At 43.9% G+C, this 26,151-nt stretch overlaps 1 protein-coding gene and 1 long non-coding RNA gene across 2 annotated transcripts in view; one reads left to right on the forward strand and one right to left on the reverse strand.

The window, feature by feature from the left end:
- MRPL58 (mitochondrial ribosomal protein L58) overlaps positions 1-227 on the reverse strand; it is an 83,281-nt gene extending 83,054 nt beyond the window's left edge. Inside the window, exon 1 of the mRNA XM_069654843.1 lies at positions 1-227. Within this exon, the coding sequence (XP_069510944.1) occupies positions 1-168 (168 nt within the window). The 5' untranslated portion in view covers positions 169-227.
- On the forward strand, positions 103-25,889 carry LOC138582993 (uncharacterized). The gene is made up of 5 exons (XR_011305132.1): positions 103-202; positions 24,796-24,891; positions 25,112-25,206; positions 25,304-25,416; positions 25,533-25,889. It is a non-coding gene; the product is annotated as an uncharacterized lncRNA (long non-coding RNA).
- The last annotated feature ends 262 nt before the right edge of the window (positions 25,890-26,151 follow it).

Here is a 26,151-nt window from a genome sequence, read left to right on the forward strand (position 1 = left end):
CTGTTCTTGCTGTCGCGCCCGTTCCTGCTCCGGATAGAGCCGCTCCAGGCTGTAGATGCTGCGATATTCTGCAAGCGGTCTCTCACTGTGTAATGCATTAATAGGAGCCCGTGCTGTCCCCTTACACAGCCGGCACAATCTCAAAGATAGCCTTGCCAGGGTCGCCATGTTGGATATGTCCCATCTGAGGCTCACTTCCGCAGTAAGTAATGCAGTGTCGGCCCATATTCTCTCCGGGTTGGTCAGAAAGCTGCATTTTCAGGTTCCGGGGGTGCATGATTGCAGGTCGCTCCGCTTGAGGGCGAAATGCGCATGGCCACATTATATCACTGCGTCAGGCGTTTTGAGGTCACACTCAATGTCAGTCAAAGATTTAAAAAAAAAAAAAAAAAAAAACACAATGTCCTTAGTTCCACTGGAGTTTAGTACCTGTGCTGTGGCGCATCCGCAAATGCGGGTGCTTGGTCACAGCCGAGCTACTTCTAACTCGTTAGTAGCCGATTTACAAACTTGGCACGGGTATTTGAAAAGGCGGGGGCAGGCTCAATTGTTTGTCTGGGGAGGGACTGGAGCAGAGTTTTAACTGGAGTATAGCTACCAAAATTAACAAGCATTGGCAATTCCAATAGGTGGGGCTTTTGTTGCCTGCCAAGTGCCTAATACTTATACACTAGCCAAAACTATTGACGGTTGGCAATGTTTGTATCAAGACACCAGAGAAGGACACACATTGCTCATAAATCTAATGGCTGAAGCGGACCTGGATTTATTACACCAATAGCGGGTTTACAGCTCCAAATTAAGCCATTAGCTCTCTCGTGGGTGCTTTGAAAAAACACCAGCAGGAACTTCGAGCACAACGTTTGATGGTAAGGCTAGAATAAAAAGAGCTCAAAGACTCCCCGCGAGATGGTGTTTTGGGTGGGGAGGTGGCAGGAACTTGGTGGGAATGGCCATAGGGATTAGCATGCCCAGTCAATGGGTGGGCAAATAAACAACTAAAAACGTTGTGTCCCTTATGCGGCATGTTTCCCTAGCCATACTCTAAACACATATAGGCTGTGTCCCTCCTCGTATATCATTCCTCCCAATCTGTAACAACACACAACCATCGCTCCGGCAATAGTTGACTCTAGATTAGACTAATGGATTAGAACCAATACTGTTAGATATGTCAATGCTGTTAGAACTTAATTGGGCCTCAGGCCACAACATAGCATACACACGCACCTGTATACAAGGACACACGGACACGTCCTAACACTTTGGGGTCCCGGGAGCAACTGCCTCGCACGGGCTTCCCATTTATTCTCTGCACATGCGTGAGCCAGAACGAGGCCCGCGCATGCGTATGGCTACGCATATTACTCCGTAACATTCCTCCTTTTCTTTAAAGAACAAACAGAGGACAAACAGCATGTTATCACATGGCCCAACAGGGGCAAACACTTGTGGTGCACACATATAATCAACAGGCGATGCCCTATGCCTATTAAATGCACTCTAAGAATGCTTGCAGTGTAAAACTGAGCTATCATGAGGTGAAATTCTGCTTGTTGTCCTGACGGCGACATGCTCACTGCGTAAACATACTATCTACATCTGGCACACTTTACCCGGGGAGTGCGACAATGTTCATTTTGTGGTTGCGCCGTGTGTTTGTGAGTGACACACTGTGCATGGCTGCTCATCGCGGCCAGCACTATTCACAGGATAGGAGCCTAACCTGTAACCCCCACCAGCAGTAACCCCTCTGAAATGAGGACTACCCAGCTGACTACTCACCAAGGGGCTCCACATGCAACAATGAAGTATTGATGTGGTTTTTTGCCTGATCTTAACATGGATCACTGCTCTGACATAATCTTGTCCTTTCTAATGCGGTCCATTTCACTTACCGAAGACATACACATTGAACCCAGAGACCTGGGGTCCTTTAAGACGAGGTAGCAATACTTGGAGATGGATGGAGATGCAGAAATTACTCATACATCAATAATCAAAATGACTCAGGAAGTTGGCAAAATTCAATGCTGTTTTATTTTCAATTATCTAAAACAGGGAGTACAACGGGCATCATCTGACGTTGCACAGCAAATTCTCAAAACATTTCATAAGAAACATTACTATTATAGCAAACATTTGTCATCATTGACGTCACACTAGGTGACAAACTACACAAATCTACTTGGGGATTTGATTGGTTTACAGGGAACATCTAAGTATACGTTCCATACGAACGGGGGTTGTGATTGGGTCTCTTAACATCAGGTGGACAAATAAGCCCTCTAGTGCAAGTCATCTTCATCGTCACAAAATTCACGACGATTAATTGGCTATACAAACTATTGGGCTCTTTGATACGTGATCCTCTACAATTGGTTGGCATTCTTGTACCCTTCTGGAATATTACACCTGCTAGCAGCACGCAAGCTGGTCATCCCAGGTGCAGGGGGTTGGCCATGCCTCCCCACCCAATTAGCCCAACATCTATCATCACTCCTACAGTCTGTCATTCAATTACGGCTTTGAACTTGGCCTTGCATAAGCTCCCTGTGTCTGAGAATTAAAGGGAGTGTGACATGGTTTTATCTCCCGGTTTCAGTGTAGCTCGACCCAAAGCTATTTCAATCTTACCACGTGACTGGAGACCACATTTTCAAGTTTTTCGTTGGATAAAATACTATTAAATGATATGTTCTTGACACCTTCAGTGTTTTTTCTTTCTCACGTTCATGTAGCTTATTTTCCAACTGCACCACACTCGAGCCCTTTCTATTCACAGGGTTCAAGTTTGCTAAAGTGCATCGTGGAGCATCCAGATTCTATACATTCCTATGTATATACATTGGCGCATCGCTGCAGTCTATTCAGTACGTAGCCAGCCTCATGATTGCTTCGTCTGCTTGCATTATTGCGTCAGTACATTTGTAAAATTACTTTGCATTTTCTTCAATGTTCTCTTCGCACGAACATCTTCATTTCGATCCCGAAATGTTGCTTATCTTCGACACCTCCTCTTCAGATCTTATAGAGTGCCTATATTTTTTTCGTCTTTCTTGTCTCTTCCAGGTGCGTCAGTTACACTTCACATGATGTCACCAGTCTTCTTTCTCATCCATTTTCACACTTCTTCCCAGGACTCTGTCCAGAAAACCATTATTTCTTTGTCAATGCATATAGGGTTTTCTCAATGGATAGCTGTTTTCAAAGATTCTTTGCGGTATAGGCATCCTCACTGGCATTGCACGTGTTTCAATTTCCGGTTCCCAGCATATAAGTAACATGGTGGCGGAGCTTCTGGTAGGGGTACTCGGCTCCACCGCTACAACATATAAATGGAAAATATAAATGGAAAACATGCAGTAATCACATAAAAATGTATCATTTTATTTAGAAGATGTATGGTATATCATAATTGGAAAACATGCAGTAATTGCATGAAAATGTATAGAAAATGTATAGTTTTATTTGGAAGATACATGGTATATTTACCATTCAAAGATCGCTTTGGAGACAGTCATCCAAGATGGCTGCCTCCATGGAAGAGCTCAGAGCTCAAAAGAGTTCCGAGATGGGCAGGAATGGGTGGGATTAGCCATAAGGATTAGCATGGCTAGGGGCAGGGAATGGGAGAGATTCAATAACTGAACCGTGTATCCCTGCTCAAAGGTCATCTCCGTTTAAATGCATTACAGACCCTCATTTAAAGCCCCTATTTGAAGCTCTTATGTTAAAGCTCTTATTTTAATGAGAATAGTTTCGGTTTAAAGGTAGCGCTTTCAGCGCCACCTAATAGCCCAATCTAAAACGGAGATGCATTGAGTTTGACCCAGCGAGCACATTTTTATGGTCTTTTAAATTGAATTGTAATGTCATGCGGCCTGTTATTGCATATTGTGTGAACAAAGTGTGCAGTGCCAAAGAGTAAAACATGTAAATTACTATGTGAAGTTTTGCCATTATGTCCTTTACCTTTTGTTCTGCAACTTAATCCACTGCAGGGTGTGGTAGGAATCTTGTTTTAAAATACAGATAGCTCTTCATGCAATGACAATTGGCACTTTACAATAAGTTTTGAAATGTAACATGTAAAAGGGTCACTGAAGACATAGCTCTCAACTAGACTCACCGACCAAACTCCCTATACGCCCATTCACTTCAATGGGATCTCACCCGTAAAAAAGAAAATACGGTGTTTTCACCCACCTTGTTGACAAAAAAGGTTGAGAGCTATGCTGAAGATTACCTTGCCTCAGTTTACCGCCTCCAGCACAGGATCCTATAGATATACAATTCCTCTGTTAAATTCATCCTGTACAGGATCCAACATCTTTCTGCTGCAGGACACGGGGGAGCAAGGTGGCTTTCCTCAAACCTGGTTGTCGCCACTTATAGGTGGAAAGCAGCAGATCAATGTTTTGAGGCAATGGAGAAGAACCAGGTTGCTTTGGCAGCTAGGCTGCTGCTAAGGTAGTGTGGCTCCCCACAAGGTAGTGGGGCCCTTGACAATGAGATGACTTGATTGACTCAATGCCGCGGTCAGGAAAAATTTAAGGGGGCAAGGACCGGTTGGTATGGTTACCGTCAGGGTAAGAAATGGACTGTAACAAGGCGGACTGGAGCTCCGGCAATGTTTGTCTTCCCAGAGTGATGCTCCATCTTGTGGCTCCGGGGCTAGACGAGGAATCTCTCTGATCTGTTCCCAAGCCGAGGTCTCATGCAGGAGCAGCCCGCACTTCACTTCAGAAAACTCAGCACGCAAGTCTGCATGCAGAAATAGCCAAAGCCGCACATCCTCTTGAGAAACTGTCAAGGGATATATGTCTTGCAATTTACAGGCGTTTTTTGTTAGTGAGTATTGTGACCAATGTAAAGAGCAGGGAGCCCAACTTCCATTACTTGCTCAAAAAGGTTTCTTGCTGAAACACTGTCAACATATTTCAAATGTATAATCATGGGCATTCTTAGGTACCCAACATGCTCTTTGATTTTATGCAAATTGCCACGATTGTATTCCATGAAGAGATACTGTGTTGTGTGATCTGGCCTAGGTCTATGCCCCTTGGCGCCTCCCCTTCTCTCCTCGGCCCCACCCTATTCCAAGGGGGAGAGTTTTTCTTTTTAGAATACATTTTTTTCTTTTCCAACACTCGTTAACAGTTGCTTCGTCTTCTGTGTGTTTAGGATGATCTCCATGCAGTGCTTTTACACGAGAGGGGTTTTTGAAATTAATTTCCTCGTTAAGAATGGGGAAACGTATGCCAACTGAGGAGTCTTCCAGCCCTGAAAGAAAGTCAAGAATGAAGATGGTTGTCAAAAACAAAACTGAAATTCTCCCTCTCTCGGAAGATAATCAAGCTTATTATGAAGCAGGCTATCCAAGAGCATGAGAGAAGGAAAAAGAGAAAGAGATCTCCTACTAGCTCTTCTTCGACATTAAAACAACTTCATCTTTCTTATCAGATTTCACAGTCTCAGATGATGAGGACAAAGGAAAATATCTCTGTAGGGAAGAGGTAGAGATGGTACTCTCTCAGGTCGGAGACAGCCTGGGGTTTTCGGAACGTTGTATCCAGGTAGGATCTACTGATCCAGAGCACATCCCAATGCCTCATTTTATGGCAAAGATGTACCAACTGAAAGGAATGGAAACCTTTCTCACAAAGACAATAAAAATTGATAACATCCTGGCCAGTCTTGTGGGAAGACTGGCCAGGATGTCATCAGTTTTTATTGTCTTTGAAGAAGACAGTTGAAGAAGCATTGGTCAAGGACCCAGTTGACCAGAAGGCGATTGCAGCTCTTAAGAAGTTCCACTCAGGGCCCATATAGCCCTTGGGGTCCTTGTCCATAGGCCCTACACTGCTAAAACGATACTAGGAGAATTTAAGACGTTACACAAAGCCATGGAAGAAAGGGCCCACTGTACACCTATCTTGTCAGAAATGCAGAAGCAGGTAGAGCTTCTTTCAGACTTGTTTTATGATGGAGTGTGGAAAACAGCCATGGCAATTGGAGCAGGCATCTCAGCCAGACATCGTATTCATATAACAGACAGGAATACTGAAGGGTCCCAAAAGTGCACAGCCTTAAATATTTCATTTGAAGGAAATAAGCTCTCTAAGGACTCCTTAGAGGGCAAAGTCCATAACATTTTTCGAGCAGACAAACATGCTGACAAACTAAGAAGAACAACCTCCTTCTTGTCCTCCAGCCACAAGTATTCTTGTTTAAAGTCCCAGACACATTCTTCTGGGAACAGACCCAAATCATTTCTACGACCAAAGGGATTTTGGTTCCGGGTGGGACAAAGAACCCGATGGGACAATCCCAGATGTCCTGACAACTACATCAGGCCGCTGGGGGCACAATTCCAGATGTCCTGACAACTACATCAGGTCACTGGGTACACAATCCCAGATGTCCTGACAACTACATCAGCCGCTGGGTGCAGGACTCCAGCACTTTTTTCCAGTGTGGGACAGGTGGTCTTCAGATGACTTTGCGCTACAGACTGTCATGGAAGGTTATCTCAGAGTTTTTAGCTGCGCCTGTTCAATTGCTCATGACCATAACTCCTATTCCAAGGACCAGGATCAAGAGTAAAGTCATGTGCTGTGCCATCCAGCAGCTACTAGAAAAAAGGGCGAAATGGAGGGTTCCTCCGACTCAACAGGGTCAGGGTTTCTATTTTCAAGTGTTGTTGGTCCCCAAGATCATGGGAAAATACTGACTGATCCTAGATCTAAACGCCTTGAAAAAATATGTAAAGAGAAAAAACTAAAGTTGGAAGCTCTTCAGGAGAAATAAGCCCCTTAATCATGAAAGTTGTTTGTTGGTATCCTTTGATTGTTGTGGTAACTACTATCATGTGATAAAAAAATTGCAAAGTCCCATCGAATCCCTTCTTTGGACATGCTCTTCATAAGGGCTCAATTCTGTGGCAGACGGGAAAGGTTTTCTCCCCAGGAAAGAGCGCTACATCTCTAGAGTCTTCAGGAAAGATTGTGTTACTGCATGACACCTACTGGTAGTTCAGGGCCATATGACTTTGTGTTTATTCCTTGTCCCTTGGGCTCACCTCCATCTCAGATCCCTGATGATACATTTAGGTCACTGGATCACTGCTTCCCAGTTATATGTATCCAGGAGTCCGGGCCTTACGGAAGGATCTAGAATGATAGTTGTTCAACAAGAACCTGAGATGGAGAATTTGTTTACCGCACCCCATGAAAACCATCCTTAGCACAGATACCAGCAGCCTGAAGTGGGGGCCACACAGGGCTATGGCAGTACAGGAAAAATGGAACTAAGGACTTTTACAGATGCTCAAATTGGAGGGAGGTCTAGCCATATATATGGCTCTGAGAAGGTTCCATTGGTGGTTCAGGGACCAGGCTGTGCTGGTCTGGACAGACAACACCACTGCGATGGAATATGTGAACTGGCAGATGGGGGCGTGGATTGTGATCCCTGAAAGCCCTGGAATGGAAAATAGGGACATGGGCAGACTGTCACCTACACTCTCTGAATGCAGTTCACATCATAGGGGTGGAGAATCTCGAATGGCAGACCGACTCAGCAAGAGGCTCCACAACTCTTAGGATTGGGTCCTGTTAGACATGATCTTCTCTGCAGTCTGTCACAGGAGTGGGTCCATAATATTGTATCATCTTGCCTCCCCTTCGTGGATTGGCCTCGATGGCTTCTTTATGCCTTTCCTCCTATACCTTTGATCCCCAATTTAAAAGATCTGACAAAGGTATTCTGGTGGTTCCCTCAGAGGGGGTGGTTTTCTTCTCTTCTGGTCATTAATCTCAGTAAGTTTAGAAGATCCTGAGATGACCTTGCACACAGTGGTGTCTGTCAGTCGCTGGATATGAACCTATTTCCATGGCCTATGTAGTTGTGTAGAGACTGTGAGAATTGATGTCCGCTTTTGGTATTATTTCTAGGAAGACAGCATTATTGCCCCTGAAGAAGGATAGATTAACATATCTGAAACGCATTGGGAAGACTAAGAAGGTTGTAATATTTTTGTTTCAATCAACAATACATGCTGCTATGAGGAATAGATAATAATATGATGAGAATGTTGGATTTGTGAGATTGTTATCTTTTGAACGGAGCATTGTTGAGTTCAATTTTGTAGTGATCATTAAAACTATTGATAAGCGGAATGTATGTTGAGTGGAAGAAGCCTGGCAGTCCTGTGCAGTCTGTTGGTGGTTTCAGCTATTGCAAGGCGGAGCTCTAATATTCAAAATTACCTACTTGTCGTGGAGTGAACGCGGAGTGGTGTCGAGTGGAAGCAGTCTGGCAGTCTGGGGAGCTGGGCTGCTGTACTGCCAGATCTATGACCCAGTACCCCGTACGCGTCCATCATTTCTACAGATTCTTTGCTTATAAGGGAAACATTTGCATGCTGGCTGAGCTCCTCTTTTACTAATCACTGACATTAAGAAGCAGGAGACCAGGTGATTAACCGGAGACCCCAGTCTCCCACTACCTTCCTATTGTGTATACTACTCAGACCCTTACAAAAACTCATTGTTACTACCAAATCCCGGCAACAGTGTCTAGTTCCCTGAATCCCCCTACCATTTTTTACCTTTCTTTCTGTTCTCGTTTTAACTAGCCAAGAAGCATGGAAAAATCTCTGTCCTTGAAGGGTCCCTATACCCGTAGGAAGGGAAGATGGCGGGAGGAGTTTAAAGGGGCCGATGACTTGGATATTACAACTAACAGATTGGGGGAAAATCAAGACCAGGATGGCATTAATGCAGCTTTTGTACCGGTCCCACCTCCTAGCAACATCAACATCATCACATCAGTGGAATAAGGTAACCATCAAATAGCCAAGCCAGCTCCACAAGAATCCAATTTTATAGATTAATTGGAACTTTCACAAGAAACAGAAGCAGTACATTGTAAGACTAACATGTCGAACAGTGAGAAACATTTCCGCCCTCTTACTGTACTCTCATCTCCTCTGGTGCTGGTATCGATGTCTTTATCCTTCTCCCCTCTCTGAAGCAGGGATGCTACCCCCTGCTGACCACCACAGCATCCTGTTAAGTGATGTAATTAAACCGGCTAGGTTAAAGGACAGAGATCAAAACAATTCTATTGTCATGGAACAAGTGAAAGAATCAATGGATACCCTTTCCTCTACCCCCTGGCTAGACTGTTCAAGCTATACTGAGGAGTACGTAGATCTGGAAGAAGTATTTACCCATCCTGACTCTCCTGATTATATGCAAAACATTCATTCCAACCGAAAAGAAATAGAGAGCTGGTTCAGCCCCTCCATAGACTGCCTAGAAACACAACATGCAGCTATTGCAGCAAGACTGTCAAAAGACATTTGAGAAATAAAAATGACTATTGAAACCCAGAGGCGTTTAAGTGAGGTCTTCAAACCTTGTTCACCTCGCATACTTCTAGATAAGTCTATTATCCAAGAAAATACCCTATTGAATCAAAACAAGAGAGGAGGTGGGGCCCTCCCAGCGGAAATGTCAGCAACACAGCCTATAAATCAACCGTTAGAAATACTTTCAGATAGGTCTTCACTTGCTGACCCTATAGTTGTGCGTGAACAGAATACCCTGAGCGACTCTTCTGTGTGCTCCTGTAATCTGAATTACTTGAGCAGCCGCCGTGCCCCATTATGGTGCTTCAAAGACACAATCGGAAAGGATGATGGAGACCCAAAACATCCAGGCACTTATTCTGTCCTCGCTATCGCTCTTAACCCTTTCATCAAGTTGTACAAATCTTTAAATGACTCAATTAAGGATCAAGCGCTGTGCTTGCCTCATTTCAGTCCAAACTTGTGTTATTAGAATCTTCAACAGAGACCATAAAAGGCTGATTGGGTAGAGAGGCCGAAACATTGCTAAAATGGCAGGAAAGATTGTCTGATTTGGCTAGAGGGGAGGACAGCAAAAAAAAAATATACTGATGTCTGCTATCCTTGAGACTTTGAAATGGGCAAGAAAGACCAAGGATTGTGCCCGATTATAAAAGATGGATGCCTCTGTGGCCCAAACCTATAAGCATGCATCCAAACATCCATCGGATATATTACAGGAGGGTTTCGGGATTGAGAAGTGAATTGTAGGTCTGGAAGCCTCTGAGTTCAGATGCCCAGGCCCTGTACGGGAGCAAAAACTGCTCATATAACATTACGCTACTGAGAGCAATTAAACCCTTCCTTAACTAAGCTAATTGTACCACAATAGATAGAGCAACCATCTTATCCCGCCGGGACTATGGTAATGCTCTTTTGCTGGGTGCTAGTAAACAATGCATGACAAAATACCAACTAATCCAAAACAATGCGGTCAGGATTATTAAACAAAAACCCAGGACTGAGCACATCAGCAATGCTAGAAGAGAGCTGCATTGGCTGAGGGTGGAAGACCGAGTTTTGTTTAAATCCTTGCCACTCACCCACAAGTGCCTGTACGGAATAGCTCTGGTCTACCTTAAATCAAAAATCATCAGATACACGCCTGCTCGTGTCTTAAAGTCCGCAGCTCAGGGGCTTGTTGTGGCCAACCCACACAAGAAAGCAAACGGCCTAGGTAGAGCATTTCCCAACTGTGCAGTCTCAAGCTGGAACAAACTCCCTCTGAATCTGAGACTTGAGCCCAATCATCTCACATTCAGAAAGACCCTGAAAACATTTCTCTTCAAATGAAGACAGTCACTCCTAGTTAATTAGTTTGCCCCCTTTTTGTCTTGGCTTGCCAAGTGTCTAGTCTTCTCTATCATTGTCCTCTGTCACGCATACTTGTCTTCTTGGGGCTCCCCGATGCCTGTAGGCTTTCCGCGCTTGACAAATAAATAAATAGATTAATAAATAAATAGGTACAAAACCAAATAAATCGCGACAAGAGGCCAAAGAAATCGAAAAAGGACGATCATGATACTATCCAACTAGAAGTCAACATCCGACAAGGGCAAGAGCAAAAATCACGGGTGATACAAACCTGTGAAAAGAGCATCCAATCAGAACAGAGAATGATGACAAGCTGTCCTCATGACCTCCCTACTGAGATAATTATTTTGAGATCAGATGCAAAGTCGTTTTTGATTTTTGATAAATCCAACATAAAGTCCAGGTGATATTAAGCCAGCCCATCTCACAGAAAAAAAGCCAAGAACCTTCTGAATAATAACAAGCCAAAATCAAATGGCTCGAGAGCCTTTTTACAGAAACTAACAACGCCTCTTTCTGAATTGTCTAATCAGGAAAAAACATCAAAAAGCAAGATTAGTATTCCAGATTCCAGAATGATCTCCAATTCTGTGCCGGATGATGTACCAGAAAGGCTAGATATAGTGATGGACAAAGAAATGCTAAAATGTCTCGACTTCTCTACATACTTGCTTGGAGAAGGGCTTGAAGTGGAGACTGTGGAATCCGGTGATAAGGATGAACCTGCGTTGACTTAGCATTGTGATGCAAATAGTAATCTAGTTGACCCTTTCCTCGAGGTATCATCCTTCAAACCGAAGTTGCCATTGGATTACACTTCACCCGCTGGAAAGTTTTTTACTTTGGAGGGAAGACAAAACAATATAGTCATCCATGTAAAGAAGCCAAAGGAATCCCTGAAAATACATTTCAACTTAAGTCTCAGACTCTGAGGAGTAATCATACAGCAGGGAAAGTGCCTTGCAGTGGCTATCCGACTCTTAAGGTCACAATAGAAAGACTCTTGCCCTGTAGAGATAGTCTAATTCTTAATTGGATAAACTCCTCCATAGCGCACCGAAACCTAGAAATATAAAATCAGATGATCTGAAGATCGTGAAATTCATGACTGAGAGGAGGACGGATTGGGTTTCTTAACATAGTCACTCAAGTTTTGTGTGCAATCTGTTATTAGTAGCGGTGCTAGATCTGCTGCCTCTTGGTTTTGAGATTTCAGAACTGTCTTCTCATGATCCCAGGGTGAGATAACCTATTTGGCTACTCCCACAGGGATAATCCTATTAAAAAAGCTAAACAAGCTACAACGAAGGATGTAGACTCCTTTGACCCTTCCCTCACCTTCCGACTCTCCGTCCATTCTGATCACAATCATTCATCAGGCAGCAATGATTTGCAGCACCTATGGATTGTACAACACAGGACAAAAGGACTATACAAGTAGGAACGGAGGTACAGTTGATGGAAAATACGAATCAAGATTGGTCCTGGTTGGTGGGGACTCTGACTCGATCAACAAAAAATTAACAGTTAGATCTGATTGAAGGACTGCCGCCGCTATGGTGCTTTTGGAACACAAGGGGTCATGAACACTTGTTCCAGGAAGAAGGATTGATCTTGAAAGTCTTTGATGTCATCTGTCTTCAAGAGACTTGGCTGATTAAACCCCTATCTGTGATGGGTTCGAAGTCTACTGTAAACCGGCCAAAAAGAATATGATGGGTCGACCCTCCTCTGGGCTTCTTACGCTGATAAAATTGGGGCGAGGACTGAGGGTTTTGGAATTCATAAATCTAAATCCTTATATGCAGCTTATCTTTGTGTCTTGGAAACAGCCGGGGGGGATTTCCAAAGATACCCTTGTTTGTCTTTCACATATATTGGAATCCCTTTGCAACGAATGAAGTCTCATTTGTTGATTTGATGAATACATGGATAGATAAGATTCTTGTGAAAGAATCCAACCCGTATTTGATTATTTGTGGTAATTTAAATTTTAATTGTTTTGACAATGAGGGAAAACTACTCTCTGGTAAAAAATATGCAAAAAAGGGCCTCCCTCTGGTAAAAGGAATTGAAGGCCAGTGATGTAGAGATATTAAATGGCCACACTAATTGCGATATACCTGCAAAGCCCACATGTATCCTCGAATTTAAATAGCTGGGTAACCACCCTCAAAGTTTTTTCAATGAACAACAGTGATCATAAATTTCTGAAGCTCACTTGGAAGGTAGGAGGAACAATAGTTCAAACCACGGGAAGAGCGAATAGTCAGGTGAACAAGGCAGGTAACAGGGGCTTTATCCAAACAGAGGATATATTAGAGCTAACAAACAAATGCATATTTTCCGTGCCTAATACGGCATATGTCCTTTCTCTTATTTTTAAAATGTTTCTAAGTTTTATATATGGAAATAAAATGCTTTGTTCTTGTTGGTAAACATTCCCATCTCTCTGTGATCCTTCTTTAAGAGCTAGCTGACACATGCTAAACTAGCTCCACTGCTTACAACAGGTGACCATCTGTGCGTCAATGACAAGGGTAGCCTTTGACTCCATCCCTTTCGATAATTCTACTTAAACCCTCTGGAGTCAGGCCCCCTTCAAAAAAGAGGGTCCCTGCCCTTATCTTACACATGCTGTCTTCAAAGGCCATGCACATTCAGCATGATGCTAAGGTAATGCTTAGCATAATGACAACGAAGAATAGCAGAGACTTCTGGGCTGTGCTTAATAATAATGATATACACCAACGGACTAGTCTTTGCCCAATAGTTCCCGAATGTAAATGGGTTGAGCACTTCCTTTCGCTTTTTTATTTATTTTATTTTAATGTGCTATAGTTTATAAATAAACTTTACACATGAAATACACATAAAATATACACATTAATTTCTTACATACTGCATACTTAACTATAACATATTACTAATAACTCAACTACTCTGCACAAAAAGTGTAAAACCTAATAATTAATATAATTAATATGCACCGAAATATAATAACAGAAACACAGATAAGTAACAAAACAATTTCATATAACCATAGATCTGTTATATTGTAAGTGTCCGCACATAAGAGCTATAGATCACAGATTGAGAATTACCCACTAACGGCAATACAAGAGAGAGTCATAGGCCTTCCTACTGACAGTAACCAGAGGGTTACTGAGGGACAGCACACAAGTAAATATTGACATCTCAGGGGCAACATAGAATTGTTTCAAATGGAAATTCCAATAGACTCTCAACTACTAACTAACCATTATACATTGCAATCAGCCGGCTCATGTTCAAAGAGTTAATGCTACTCCACCAGAAGGCTAGTTCTGCTATAAAGTCGGGACTATGAATATATCTACCGTATTGGGTCTGGTAAATTATGGATAATTTAGGGCAGTTTGTTAACACATGTTTCCCAGTTTCTGCTATTGACTGGTTCTTATATAGTCGGCAGTAACGTTCAACATGGGGTACCTGATTTATAACCCCAGTGCACGCCAGAACCGGCAAATAGTTCATCCTAAGCAACAGTATAAAACGCCTCAGTCTACCTGCTGGACACAGATTGAGATAGAACTGAGGTTCTTTATATGTCTATAACATATACTTGATAAATTGATAGATCTTAAGATTCTCTAAATGTGCATAGTTTGCTAACCAATCCCACATATCCACTTTTTTGGAGAGGGCAATTCTGGACCTTTGAGTAAACCCCTCAGCTCGAATACTCCAGCCAATTTCTTTCAAGTATATGTTAACCTTGTTTTTTAGGAGAACATTTCCAGATTGTTTAGAAGATTCAACCCTCAGGATGTCAACGAGTGGATTGCCTGATTTACTCAGCATCAGCAGGTATCGTTTGGCCCTTTTCTTAAGGACCTGAGATTTTAATGAAATCATTCCTAATTCCAACCTAATGATGGACATCGGTATGCAGGTTGGGAGGCCTAAGATCTTTCTCCAATATTTGCCTTTCACAACCTGCAGCCAATTTAGGACCATGTTTTGTAGGGCTTCAAGGTCATAGGTCATCATCAGGACTGGAACCTGTTTGTATAACAATCGTGCAGCCCATATAGTGAAGCCAGCTGGGGTAATAGTGAAGCGGTATACAAGTGAAGTGATTTGGCCAGCCCTGATCTTTCTGTTCTGTTTCTCTGGAGGTAATCCCCCTGTGTTTCAATATGAATTCCCAAGTATCTATGATATGATATGATATGATAAGGCATTTGTAACGCGCCTATACACAAGTGTTTCAAGGCGCGACGAGGCAGGGAGGGGGGAACAAGGGGAAGACAGACAACGATCCTACTAGGCCAGGTGTCATTCAGATCGCGCAAGTGCAGGGGGAGGGGAGAGGTGCATGGGGAAGGGGAGGAGGGAAGTGCAGTACAAGGTAAGTAGAATAAATAATAAAGGGGCCAGCTGGTGGCAAGTGCAAGGTAAGTGCAGAACAAGTGCTGGGAAGGGGGGGCTGTAGGGATACAGAGACAGTCCCGCAGTGCAGGGGTTGCCAGGGAGGCAGTGCAAGTGGAGAGTGGCTGGCCCCAGGACCGAGGTCGGTGAGAGTGGCCCAGTTGCAGATTCAGTGCAGTTTCAGCGAAGAATTAGCAGGGGAGAGGGAGAGGGAGAGAGAAAGCAGAAGCAAAGAGGAAGGTTTTGAGGTGCTTCCGGAACCGGAGATGGTTCTCCTCAAGTTTCAGGGGGGCAGGAAGGCTGTTCCAGAGGGAGGCCCCTGCCGCGGAGTGAGATCTACCCCCAGCTCGTTGCTTCGAGAAGCGGCTGACCCTGAGGGAGTTGGAGACGGATGAGCGAAGGGCTCGGGAAGGAAGATATTTAGGAAGAGAGAGTTGAAGGTATTTAGGCCCCAGGCCCCAGAAGGCCTTGTGGACAATGCAGAGGGTTTTGAACTTTATCCTCGCAGCCACTGGGAGCCAGTGTAGAGATTTCAGTCCTGGAGAGATACGGTCCCTGGGCTTGAGGCCAAGGACAAGTCTCGCAGTTCTGTTCTGGATGAGTTGCAGAGGGCAGAGTGTGGAGGCAGGCAGATTAAGATAGAGGCTGTTACAGTAGTCCAGTTTTGAGAGAACCAGGGCTCGGGAGACAGCGAGCTTCTGGGGGAAGGAGTGGAAGGGAAGAATACCTCTGAGGAGGTGCAGCTGGTAGTGTGACTTCTTAGAGACGTCAGATATATGAGGAGAGAAGGAGAGTGTGGAGTCGAAGATAACCCCGAGGCTTTTTGCCTTGCAGGTAGGAGCAGGAAGAGGGCCAAGAGAGGCCGGCCAGAGAGCTGCAGGGAAGGAGGGAGTGGGTGTGCCGATGAGCAGAATCTCAGTCTTACTGGTATTAAGGCAGAGGTCATTGGCGGCACACCATTCCTTGATAGCAGACAGACAGTCAGAGATGAGGGAGGGAGAGGAGGTAGCCTGAAAATGAGCTGGGTATCGTCCGCATAGCACTGAAAGTTGGGGCAGAGAGCGGCGATGCGGTTGGCAAGGAGTGCCAGATACTGGTTGAACAGCCAGGGGGAGAGATTAGATCCCTGGGGGACACCACAGGTGGAGAAAAAGATGTCAGAGAGGAAGGACGTTGGACCTGGGAGGGTCGATTGGAGAGGAAAGAGGTCATTTTCTGCCTGCCTAAATATCCAGGGGTCTTCCCAGTAACTATCTCCTGAGAGAATAAAGCTGAAGAAAAATTCTTCATTGCTGTTTCAATTTTAATCTGCACCTGTTCATCCAGAGAAAACCTATTAAAACTAATGTTCATTTTTCATCTGGATGACAGCTAACACATGCAACAACCAATGCGGTAGAGCATGTGTCTTTTAGCACAACACATGTGCACAAGAGACTATTTGGAAAGCGCAATTAGCTAACTAGGCTTTTTGGCAAACTCCTCCTTACTCGATATAACTGTGTCCTCCCCAGTGTGAAAACGATTTTGGGCAATACACAGTTTAGATACCCATTAGTAGTCCCCTTTGACTTTGTTGAGGAAAGAGGTCAGCCACGCCAGAGCCTGACCAGTGATACCCAGGTAATCACGGAGACGGTTGAGCAGGATGGCATGGTTGACAGTGTCAAAGGCAGAAGAGAGATCGAGCAGAATGAGAACACACGGAGTGTTGGAGTCGAGGTTCAAAAGCAGGTCCTCACGGATGTTCAGGAGAGCAGTTTCTGTGCTTCTGGCAGCTCTGAAGCCAGATTGATGGTCATGAAGACTGCCAACAGATTCAGCATGGAGGTTAAGCTGGGAGATGGCCAGTTTCTCCAGGAGCTTGCCCAGGAAGGGAGTGATGGAGATTGGGCGATAGTTAGCCGGCCAGGAGGGGTCAGAAGAGGGTTTCTTAAGAAGAGGGTGCACAAGGGAGTGCTTAAGGGGGGATGGGAAAACTCCAGAGGCGAAGGAGTGGTTGCAAAAGTCAGCCAGGGCAGGGGCCAGGGAGTCAATGTGGTCCTTGATAGTTTTGGAGGAACAGGGGTGAACTATAGTTTGGGGTGTAAAGAATCTCCAGCTTCTGTACCTTTAAGCTGGTGCGTGCTACCTTTTTGTTAGTAAATAGCATCACTTGTGTTTTCTGTAAGTTTATTGTTAGTCCATTGCTGTTAGCGTAGAGCCATAAGGCTTCTGCAGATCTCCGCAGACCGCTAAGTGTATGATCTAATAACACTAAGTCGTCTGCGTAAGCAAGGACTGAACAATGCTTGTCACCAATATTTGGGGGGACAATTATATACCTTACCAATAGCCACAGGTCGATCATATATAAATAAAATAAAGAGTCGGAGCCGTTACGCACCCCTGCTTGACTCCTCTGTTTTGAACAACTTGGGCAGTCATATTGCCTTGTAGATCCAGCTTAAGGGAAACTGTATTATTCTGATGAAGGAGCCTTAGATAGTATAATAGGCCCTTTGGGCAACCAAGCAATTCTAATTTAGACCACAGAATGTCTCTGAGGACCAAATCAAAGGCTGCTTTGAAGTCAACGTATTGCGCATACAGCAGCGGGCTCCCCTTTTTCCTTGCCGCTGTACACAAGGTATCACGAATGATCAGGTTATGTATCGTTGAATAACCCCTATGAAAACCACTTTGGAAACTATTAAATATTTGCTCCTTTTCTGCCCATTCTTGTAATTTGTCTAAAATTAGACCCGCAAAAAGTTTACCCATGCAATCGAGCATCGACAGGAGTCTATAATTAATCGGGTCACTCTTGTCACCTTTCTTGTGTACTGGGACAAGAGTGGCAGTTTGCCATGAGGGAGGTATTCTACCTTCGAGCATAATCTTATCAAAGAGGATCTTTAATACTCCCACCCAGAAACTAGGGTTACATTTCAATGTGATGTTGGCCAAGGCATTAGGACCGGGTGCCCTAGAGAATTTTAACTTATTTATCTTCGCTACTAGTGCAGTGACCGTAACCGCAAATGGCGGCCCAGGGGGATTACTGTTATCAACCTCCTTATCATTACCATAGATCGGAATGTTACGCTCTCTCAAGAAGCTTTCCGATCTATGTGCTCCTATGGGATTCACGATTGAATTAGTTCTATTTCCTCTCACTTCACCCAGAAGAGCCCAGATGTTATGAGTGTTCTTGGTACACAATATCGTTATAGTCTCTTGCCATTAATTTAGTTTCTTTAGGTGTTTTTTTTTGTCTTAACCAAGATCGATATTTTTCCTTAAGTGTTTTACATACAGAAACAAAACATTTAGTCGATAGAGAGGTTTTCTTAGCCTTCCTGATATCTGCTCTCAGTCGCCTTTTGTCATCTCTCACCTCATGATCGTAAGGATTTCTCAGACTGCGACAAGGTAGCACCCCTCCAGTAGCAACTAAAGCATGTGATGTTGCGAAAGAAGATATCCAATACTCCATCCCCTCAATCGACATGACTTGAAATAAATTGGAATCCCCATAGAAGTCTGCAGATAAAGAAGCAGCCACCTTAGCTATATTTCTCTCAGACCACGAGATACGTGTAGCTGCATGGTTAACCCTTATGTCTCCCATAGATTTTGTTACATGGTTTTCAACAACAACATTTATAGTTAGCTCCAGCGCGGCATGGTGGCTCCATATATTTTTGGCCACTTTCATGTCTTTCACCTGGCCTGCAATATCTTTTGTAACAAAAAAATAGTCCAGCGTGCTCTTAGCACCGCCACCTTCCCAAGTAAATTGGCCCGGGCAATCACTGGCAGTTTGGCCATTAACCATTTCCGTGTCCCAAAGTTAAAAAAAAAACTCAGCCAGTATGGACCTTCAGGATCCACTGTCTTATGGGACATTATACACACAGGTTTTAGATAAGGATTACTTGTATACCCCTCCCCTCCAGACATATGACAATTGAAGTCACCCATTTTCATTACAGATCTGTTTCCCTGCCTCAAAGTCCACTTGATCATAATTTCATGCAGAGTCTCTTGAATAGGTTCCTAAATGGGTTCATACATGTGGATTATAGAGGTTGATCAATAGCATATTCTCAGCTTTATTCTCAAGGTACAGCACAAGGTCAATCGCAATCACAAGATCGTCTACATTAGTTGTGATACAACGTGACTTAACATTATGCTATATGCCAAATATCAAACCCCCAAAAGGTCTTCCCTGTTCTCCTTTTTTGGCAAGAGATTGGTACACTATATATCCATTTAATACCACAGGGGTAATCAGCCACACCTCTTGCAAGCATATACACGTAAACTTGCTTATATAGGGCCATGATCCCTTCTGGTTAATTAAGTGACTGAAACCCCTGCTATTACAGGACAGAAAAGAACTCCCTTAGTCTTTTTTCAAAACCATGGGAGAGATTCCGCTAGCAACTTTAGAACATTCTGTACATCTGCTATTTGTAATACATGGCTTGCCGGCAATGGAGGAGTATTGATCTTGATCTTTGGTTCCACCAACACTTTCTTAGGGCATTTCAGATCTACTTTCCCAGGCTCTGCATCAATTTCCACGTCGGCCTCAAACAAATTGAGTTTATATGTACGCAGCAAATTTGCAGTAGCCTGGAATTTACAGTGGACTGCCGATACGTTTGTGTTTTGGATCTTTAACGGTTCAATGTATTTAAAGTCATCAGATGTAAGGACTCTTAGCTGTGGGATCAAGTGCAATCTAGTCAAGAATTCTGTTTGTGACAACCAGTCCTGCTCATTATTTTGATAAAGATTCTTGATCAAACAAATACGATTGCTAATAGGTACCGGCTGCTGTTCTCCTTTCCAGCATACTGACGTCTGTGTTGTCTCAAGATGGGAGATTTGTCTAACACTCTTCGGAGCCGATGAGGAGTTTCCTGCCAGCTGTTCAGTTACAAAGATTCTAGGTGCTGGAAGCACTTCCTCCACCTCCGGTGCGTCTTTATCTTTGTCGGGGATGAGCCAACTGGTAAGGCGACCTTCTCTTTCAGAGTTTCTCTTCCTGGCCCTGGCTGCCTTTTTCCTAGATCTCTTTGTATTTTATGTGACTGGGGCGGACTCTACAGGTAATAAGGCTGCATTAGATGATCTTTTCTTTGTACTTGCCCTTCTGGCCAATCTGTTGTTTCCGGGAAAAATAAACCTCAGAGTCATTTGACACACTTAGATCTACATCGAGAGGCAATTCAGGCTCTTTAGTCATCCGTATAGCTTCGGATAAGTTGTGCTCCATTTCCTCTATGGCATCTTTATCGCTAACGTTCAAAGTAGCCAAGTTGATTGTGTTTTCTAAAATGCGGCCACACATTTTTTATAAAATTGTGAGAGCGAACTGCAGGGACGTCATTGAGGATTGCATCTCAGCCAAGGTGTTCATACTGGAGAGAGAACCCAAGTTCGGCTCCGGTTCTGAGGTTTCAGAGTGTATCATGAGATTAGGTGACATTGATAGTCTCTCTGGGGATGCAGTCGATTGCAGGGCTTCTTTCGCTGTTACTCCTTTTTCTTTCTCTATGGAAAGCTTAATCAAGACCAGAGTCATAGACCTTTGCACTGAGAGGCATAACTCCAACAAGGAGTTATTATCGATCATCAGTTCAGCAGAGCTGTCTTGCATATTGCTTGTGCACGGGTTATTAACTACCTCCTTTTCGGGAATATTTGGAATCAACTCCACTGAGGAGTTAGGAGGAAAAAGGTAGGTATAGTGCCTTTACTAGTTTGTATCTGCTGTTTTGATTTCTTTTTTTGCCCCCACTTTTGTATTGCTGTCTGAGGATGTTTTAGCACTGCTCTTGCGCAGATTATAATTATTGTGCGCTAATCGTCTTTTGGGGGACATTTTGCTCTAACGCAAGAGCTATAACCACCAGCTTTCAACTTCTCACTAGGGAGAGGAGCTCTGGTTGTACTTGTACATGGTTTCAATATTCCAGGCGTCCCGGCACCTGAGCAGCCGTTTGGCCAATTCCCAACAGGGATGCTCTTGAGCCCTGTAAAGTCAGACCCCAGTTGCAAGCCCTCTATAGGATGCAAATAATCAGTGGGCAATGGCCCACCACTCAGCCGGTCAAAGGCAGAGCCCACAGTGCCCACCTGTATTGCTGGTTTGACAGCAATCACGGTCACTGTCACTGGAATCCAGAAAATATGTAGCTCTTACCTACTGTTTGCAGAGCCAGTAAACACACCAGTGTTAGTAGATCAGGTCAAAGCTGACAGCCACGCTGTGATCACCCGCAGTCCCCAAGAGTAGCCACTCAGCTAGCACACCAGCTGGATACCAAGTCCGTGATTAATAGTGGCTAATAGTGGTTAACAAACCCCCCCCCGCCCGAAGTCACAGCATACATGTACAGGCACAGCAAAGGAGGCCACAGTAAAAGTCAGTGTAAGCTATGAATGGCAGGTCCCCGATATATGCCAAACACCACAACAAACTTTCCAGGGAGAATGGAAGAGTGAGAGATAGTTTACAAGGCTTCCCCTTTTTTCACTCTGCACCACCTGAGGAACATAGGGCACGGGCGCAGAATATTTTCGGCAACCAGCCCCCGCCGCACCCCTAGCAATTTCTATGTTTCTGCGGGAAACACGATAGCCGGCCCCCGAACTCAACAGGCACCATACGCCGCGGACTCGCTCGAGAGCCCCCCTCACTCACTCCCGCTTCACACAGGTTGCAACTTGCCGAGATGTCTGGGGGCAGTTTAGGCACCTTGGGCAGCTTGGTGCTTCACTTCTTCCTTTTCTCGCTGCTGCCTTGATGTACGAGAGTGTAGGGGAAATCGATTTGGGGCACGCAGAGCAGAGCACAGCGCGCACACACAGAGCTTCTTTTTCCAGCATGCCACCCTAATCCGGTTAGAGGAAAGCACCTTCCGGCATCTTCATGCTCACGCTCGACCGTCAAGCCACACTGATTCTTGCAATGGATCAGAAAGAAACAGCTGCTTCCGACAGTACTTTCGCTTTTTGCCATTGGCCTACCACGTGAAATCGATTCTTCTGAACCTAGATATATGTAATTATTCCATGCACTAGAGGCTGGGAAATGCTTGTCTGAACCCAAAGCACTGACTCTAAATGGGATATTCAATTTGATAAGGATGATATTATCTACATTCTCAATAAGTTAAAATCTTCCAGAGTCGCTGGCTCTGATGGCCTCAATAATAACATCTTAAAGCAAAATCAATAATTATGGGCAGAGTTTTGTTTAATACTGTTTAAACAAAGTCCTAGAGCGTAAGGAAGTGCCTAGTTCCTGGAGGACAGCATTGATTATCCCGGGTTTAAGAAAGGCTGTAGGGAAACGCCTGTGAATTATCGCCCCATTTTCTTTCTCGAAACTCTAGGAAAATTGTTTGCCTCCTTCAACTGCATCATCTGCTTGCATGGGCCACTAAGGTGGGGTGGCTTAGTTTGAGACAGAATGGCTTTGTAAGTGGGGTGGGGACAAGCCTCAGTCGATATTGAGCAGGTCTTTGATAGCATCAGCAGGGAAAGGTTGTGGGGCAAGCTCTTATGCTGGGGGTGCCCGAGTGATATGGTCAAGGCCATTATAGCCCTGTATTCTAACACGAGTATGAGAGTTAGACTCTCTAATCAGGGACATCTCTCTAAGGAAATTCACACCTTTAAGGGACTTAAGCAGGGATGTTCTTTAGCCCCCAGTGTAGAGGAGCAGATGATTGCCTCTACAGTAAATCCCACCCCCCTAATTCATGTATGTTGGAAGCCTGAGATTGTGCCATGCTTGACACCTGCATGTGTGCCGATTCCGCAGCGAGTATTCGAAAGAAGGTATCCATTGAGAAATCTTTATCAAATGTATCCCCGAAGAGATGACCATCTGAGGGAGGAACTCCCTGAATGAATATAAAAAAGAATGAAAGACAAGCCAGTGACATCACAAGAGACGATCATGATGCCCTGAGGATACGGGGTGAAGAGAATGTATGGAACTTATAGAAGCTGATGACGAAATTGAGAATTAAGTAACTTTTCATATGCGAAGAGAAAATTGCATATGTGTGAAGCACTACAGAAAATGCAAACCGTTCAATGATTGTACAGATGCCGTAACGCAAGTAGACTAAGGAATTATAGAAGCTGGATGTACCTAGTGAATAGATGGCAGGCAAAGCCGCCATTGTATAGAAGCTGGACAATCGGTGTCATGAATTTAGTAAAGCCCGGAACTGTGGAGAAGAAAGGTTGAGAGCTGTCTCACAGTAAGAATTAGTTGAAGATCGTAGATGAGCATGGCAAGGCTGCCTTGCCTGGTGTCAACAGTTGAAGCAGCCACGTTTAAAGGCAGTGAACATGAGAAGCTGAATCATACCTTGTTAAGGAGCAAAGAAAGAACACCAAGCGTGCCAAGTTTTATTCAATTAAGACATTTAAATGCTGCAAAGAGGACCACATTGTGGTCTCATGGTGTTCTAGAACAATGATAGCGCATGCTCACACTCCCTTATATTCCGAGAGACAAGAATACAATGCATGGCCAAGTTCAAAGACAATCTACATGGCAGAAGGCATGGGTGATGAGAGACAATGGGCTAATTGGGTGGGGAGGTGACGTCAAGTCCACCTCCTGGCACCTGAGTCTGAGCGTAAGTGCTGCTAAGTGAACTGAACGTTCCAGACATGGCACGAGAGTGCCAACCAATTATAGATGGCCTTATAAAGAAGGGCCTTATAGTTTAAGAACCAATAATATTGCATGCTCAATGGTGTTAGAGATGACATGTTTTAGAGGTAGGCATAAATTGTCCACCTGGCAGTAGATAGCCAATCATAATCCCACTCCTTATAGAAAGTATACTTAGATGTTCCTCTTTAAACAATCACAACTCTTCTTAAGTTTTCTTATTTGCCACGTAGTATGACGTCACTTGTGACACATTGTGTTTTTATGTGAGATTTGCTGAGAGATCGAGCAAACGTTTGTTGATTTATGTTTTAGATAATTGTTAATAAAACATCAACCTTTGTCATCTTCCTGAGTTGGTTTGATTATTTGGACTCAGAACTATTCTGCATCCCATCCATTGCATTTGTGTTATCAAAAGGGCTCAAAGTTCACCGCCCTATTCAACCTATTATTGTCTGATATTGAAGAAGATCAGGCCCCCGTCCGGGCATTCCCCCCATGCCAACCACCAGCCTATTCCCTGGATTCTATATGCTGATGACATTGTGCTCTTGGATCAGACTCCAATTGGCCTACAGCAGAGAATCAACGAGCTGACAAAATATTTTTAGGGGAATGATCTAAGAATCAATGTTAAATAAACAAAAATCATGATCTGGGAAACAAATAGGGGAAGAAGACATAGGGGCTTTAAATGGAGGGTTAATAAGATCCCACTGGATTGTGTGGAAACCGTGGTCTATCTAGGAGTAGCCCTCAACTGAAGCAGCATTGAAAAGCAATGGCTAGATACCATCAGATTAAAATGGAAAAGGCTAACAACTCATGGTCTGATCTTGCTCTGAAGACTGGGAAAATGTTCATTGCTACCAGTACGTACATTCTGCAACCAGAAGGTAGTTCCAATCTTGATGTATGGAGCTGATTAGGGATTGTCTCTTTTCAGACATCCTCCAGACGGATTACGCTGCTCAAAAGCCTTCCAGTAGCGCACGGAGCGCATGCGACACTACAGTGTTCCAGTTACCAATAACGACTCAGGGTAAATACTTCTTCCTTTCCACTAATACGAATTGATTTTTAATGATCACAAACGAGATTTAATTCCATATGTGGCAGACTCATGCAAACATTTCTGCAGAGTCTGCCGCATATTATCTGCTTCGAAGCATGTTTTTAAGAACTATGCATGCGAACATCCAGCTAAAATACCAAGCAAGTGAGTCAGACTTCTCCCCCATTGTGTTTTTTCACAATGACAGGCGTCGCGACCAGCACAGCCATTGCAAGCTGTACAATCCGCCATGGACTCACGCGCCACCATTACAGAATGGACATCTGACTGTGATGAGCACAGGTAAGATCACCCAGCGAGTGGGTGTTCTTTAACACACCACGTTGATATGATTCACGTCATCACTAGACATGGAATGATACCAGTCTTTGTCTGACAGATTGCACTTCAAGTACAGACAACATGAAGTCGATCCTGGAGCACCTCTAACTAAATTTAGAACTCCACCCCATCATTAAAAACTGAACTGTGCAGACCACCTGCCATAGCACGGTAAGATAATTCTTAAACTAGACATTAAGAGATCCTAATTAAGCAATAATGAACATTGTCTTGCCAAACTGACCAATAGGATACACCTAAACTATCCCTTGTCCCCTACCCTGTAGGCATTACACCCGCCGAACTGGTTCTCTCCACACTCCACTGTCGTCCTGATGAAGGCCCGCAGAAAACGGGATAATTCAGTAGCCCACTAGGGCCGAAACACACCTGTGTAGACCTCTTGAATTTGTGTGTGTCATGTTCTCACACTATTTTATTTATTGTCACATTCGTTGTTCTATGCTTTGGTTTAGATATTGTTTAAATTGTGTTAACCTCTGTTTCTTACAACAGTAGGTGGTTATACATTCAATGTCTCTTTGTATCAACTAATTTGAAATCACCTGCTCGAATATGTATTGTTCACAAACTACATGTACATTGTTCATGTCCAGCCAGAAATAACTTGTTCCATGTTACGTGTGTGCTAACAGACCAATAGGTCTTTCTTTGAATATAAAATAATTATTGAAGAAACAGATTTGACTACTATGGTATATTAACAAGTCTATGGGGATATGATTTAGGCAAGACTTGACCCTTTTCACTTGTGTTATTTACTGGAGCTGAGGCCTTCCAGAGATGGCCAAAAACCTTTTGGGAATCCATTGAAGGCTATGTTTGGAAAAGAGTACTCCGCCTTCCACTGTCTACTCCAGATGTGTTTATCAGATTTGAACTAGG

The sequence above is a fragment of the Ambystoma mexicanum genome, chromosome 3q, assembly GCF_040938575.1.
Source record: "Ambystoma mexicanum isolate Mex_15411 chromosome 3q, UKY_AmexF1_1, whole genome shotgun sequence".
NCBI lineage: Eukaryota > Metazoa > Chordata > Amphibia > Caudata > Ambystomatidae > Ambystoma > Ambystoma mexicanum.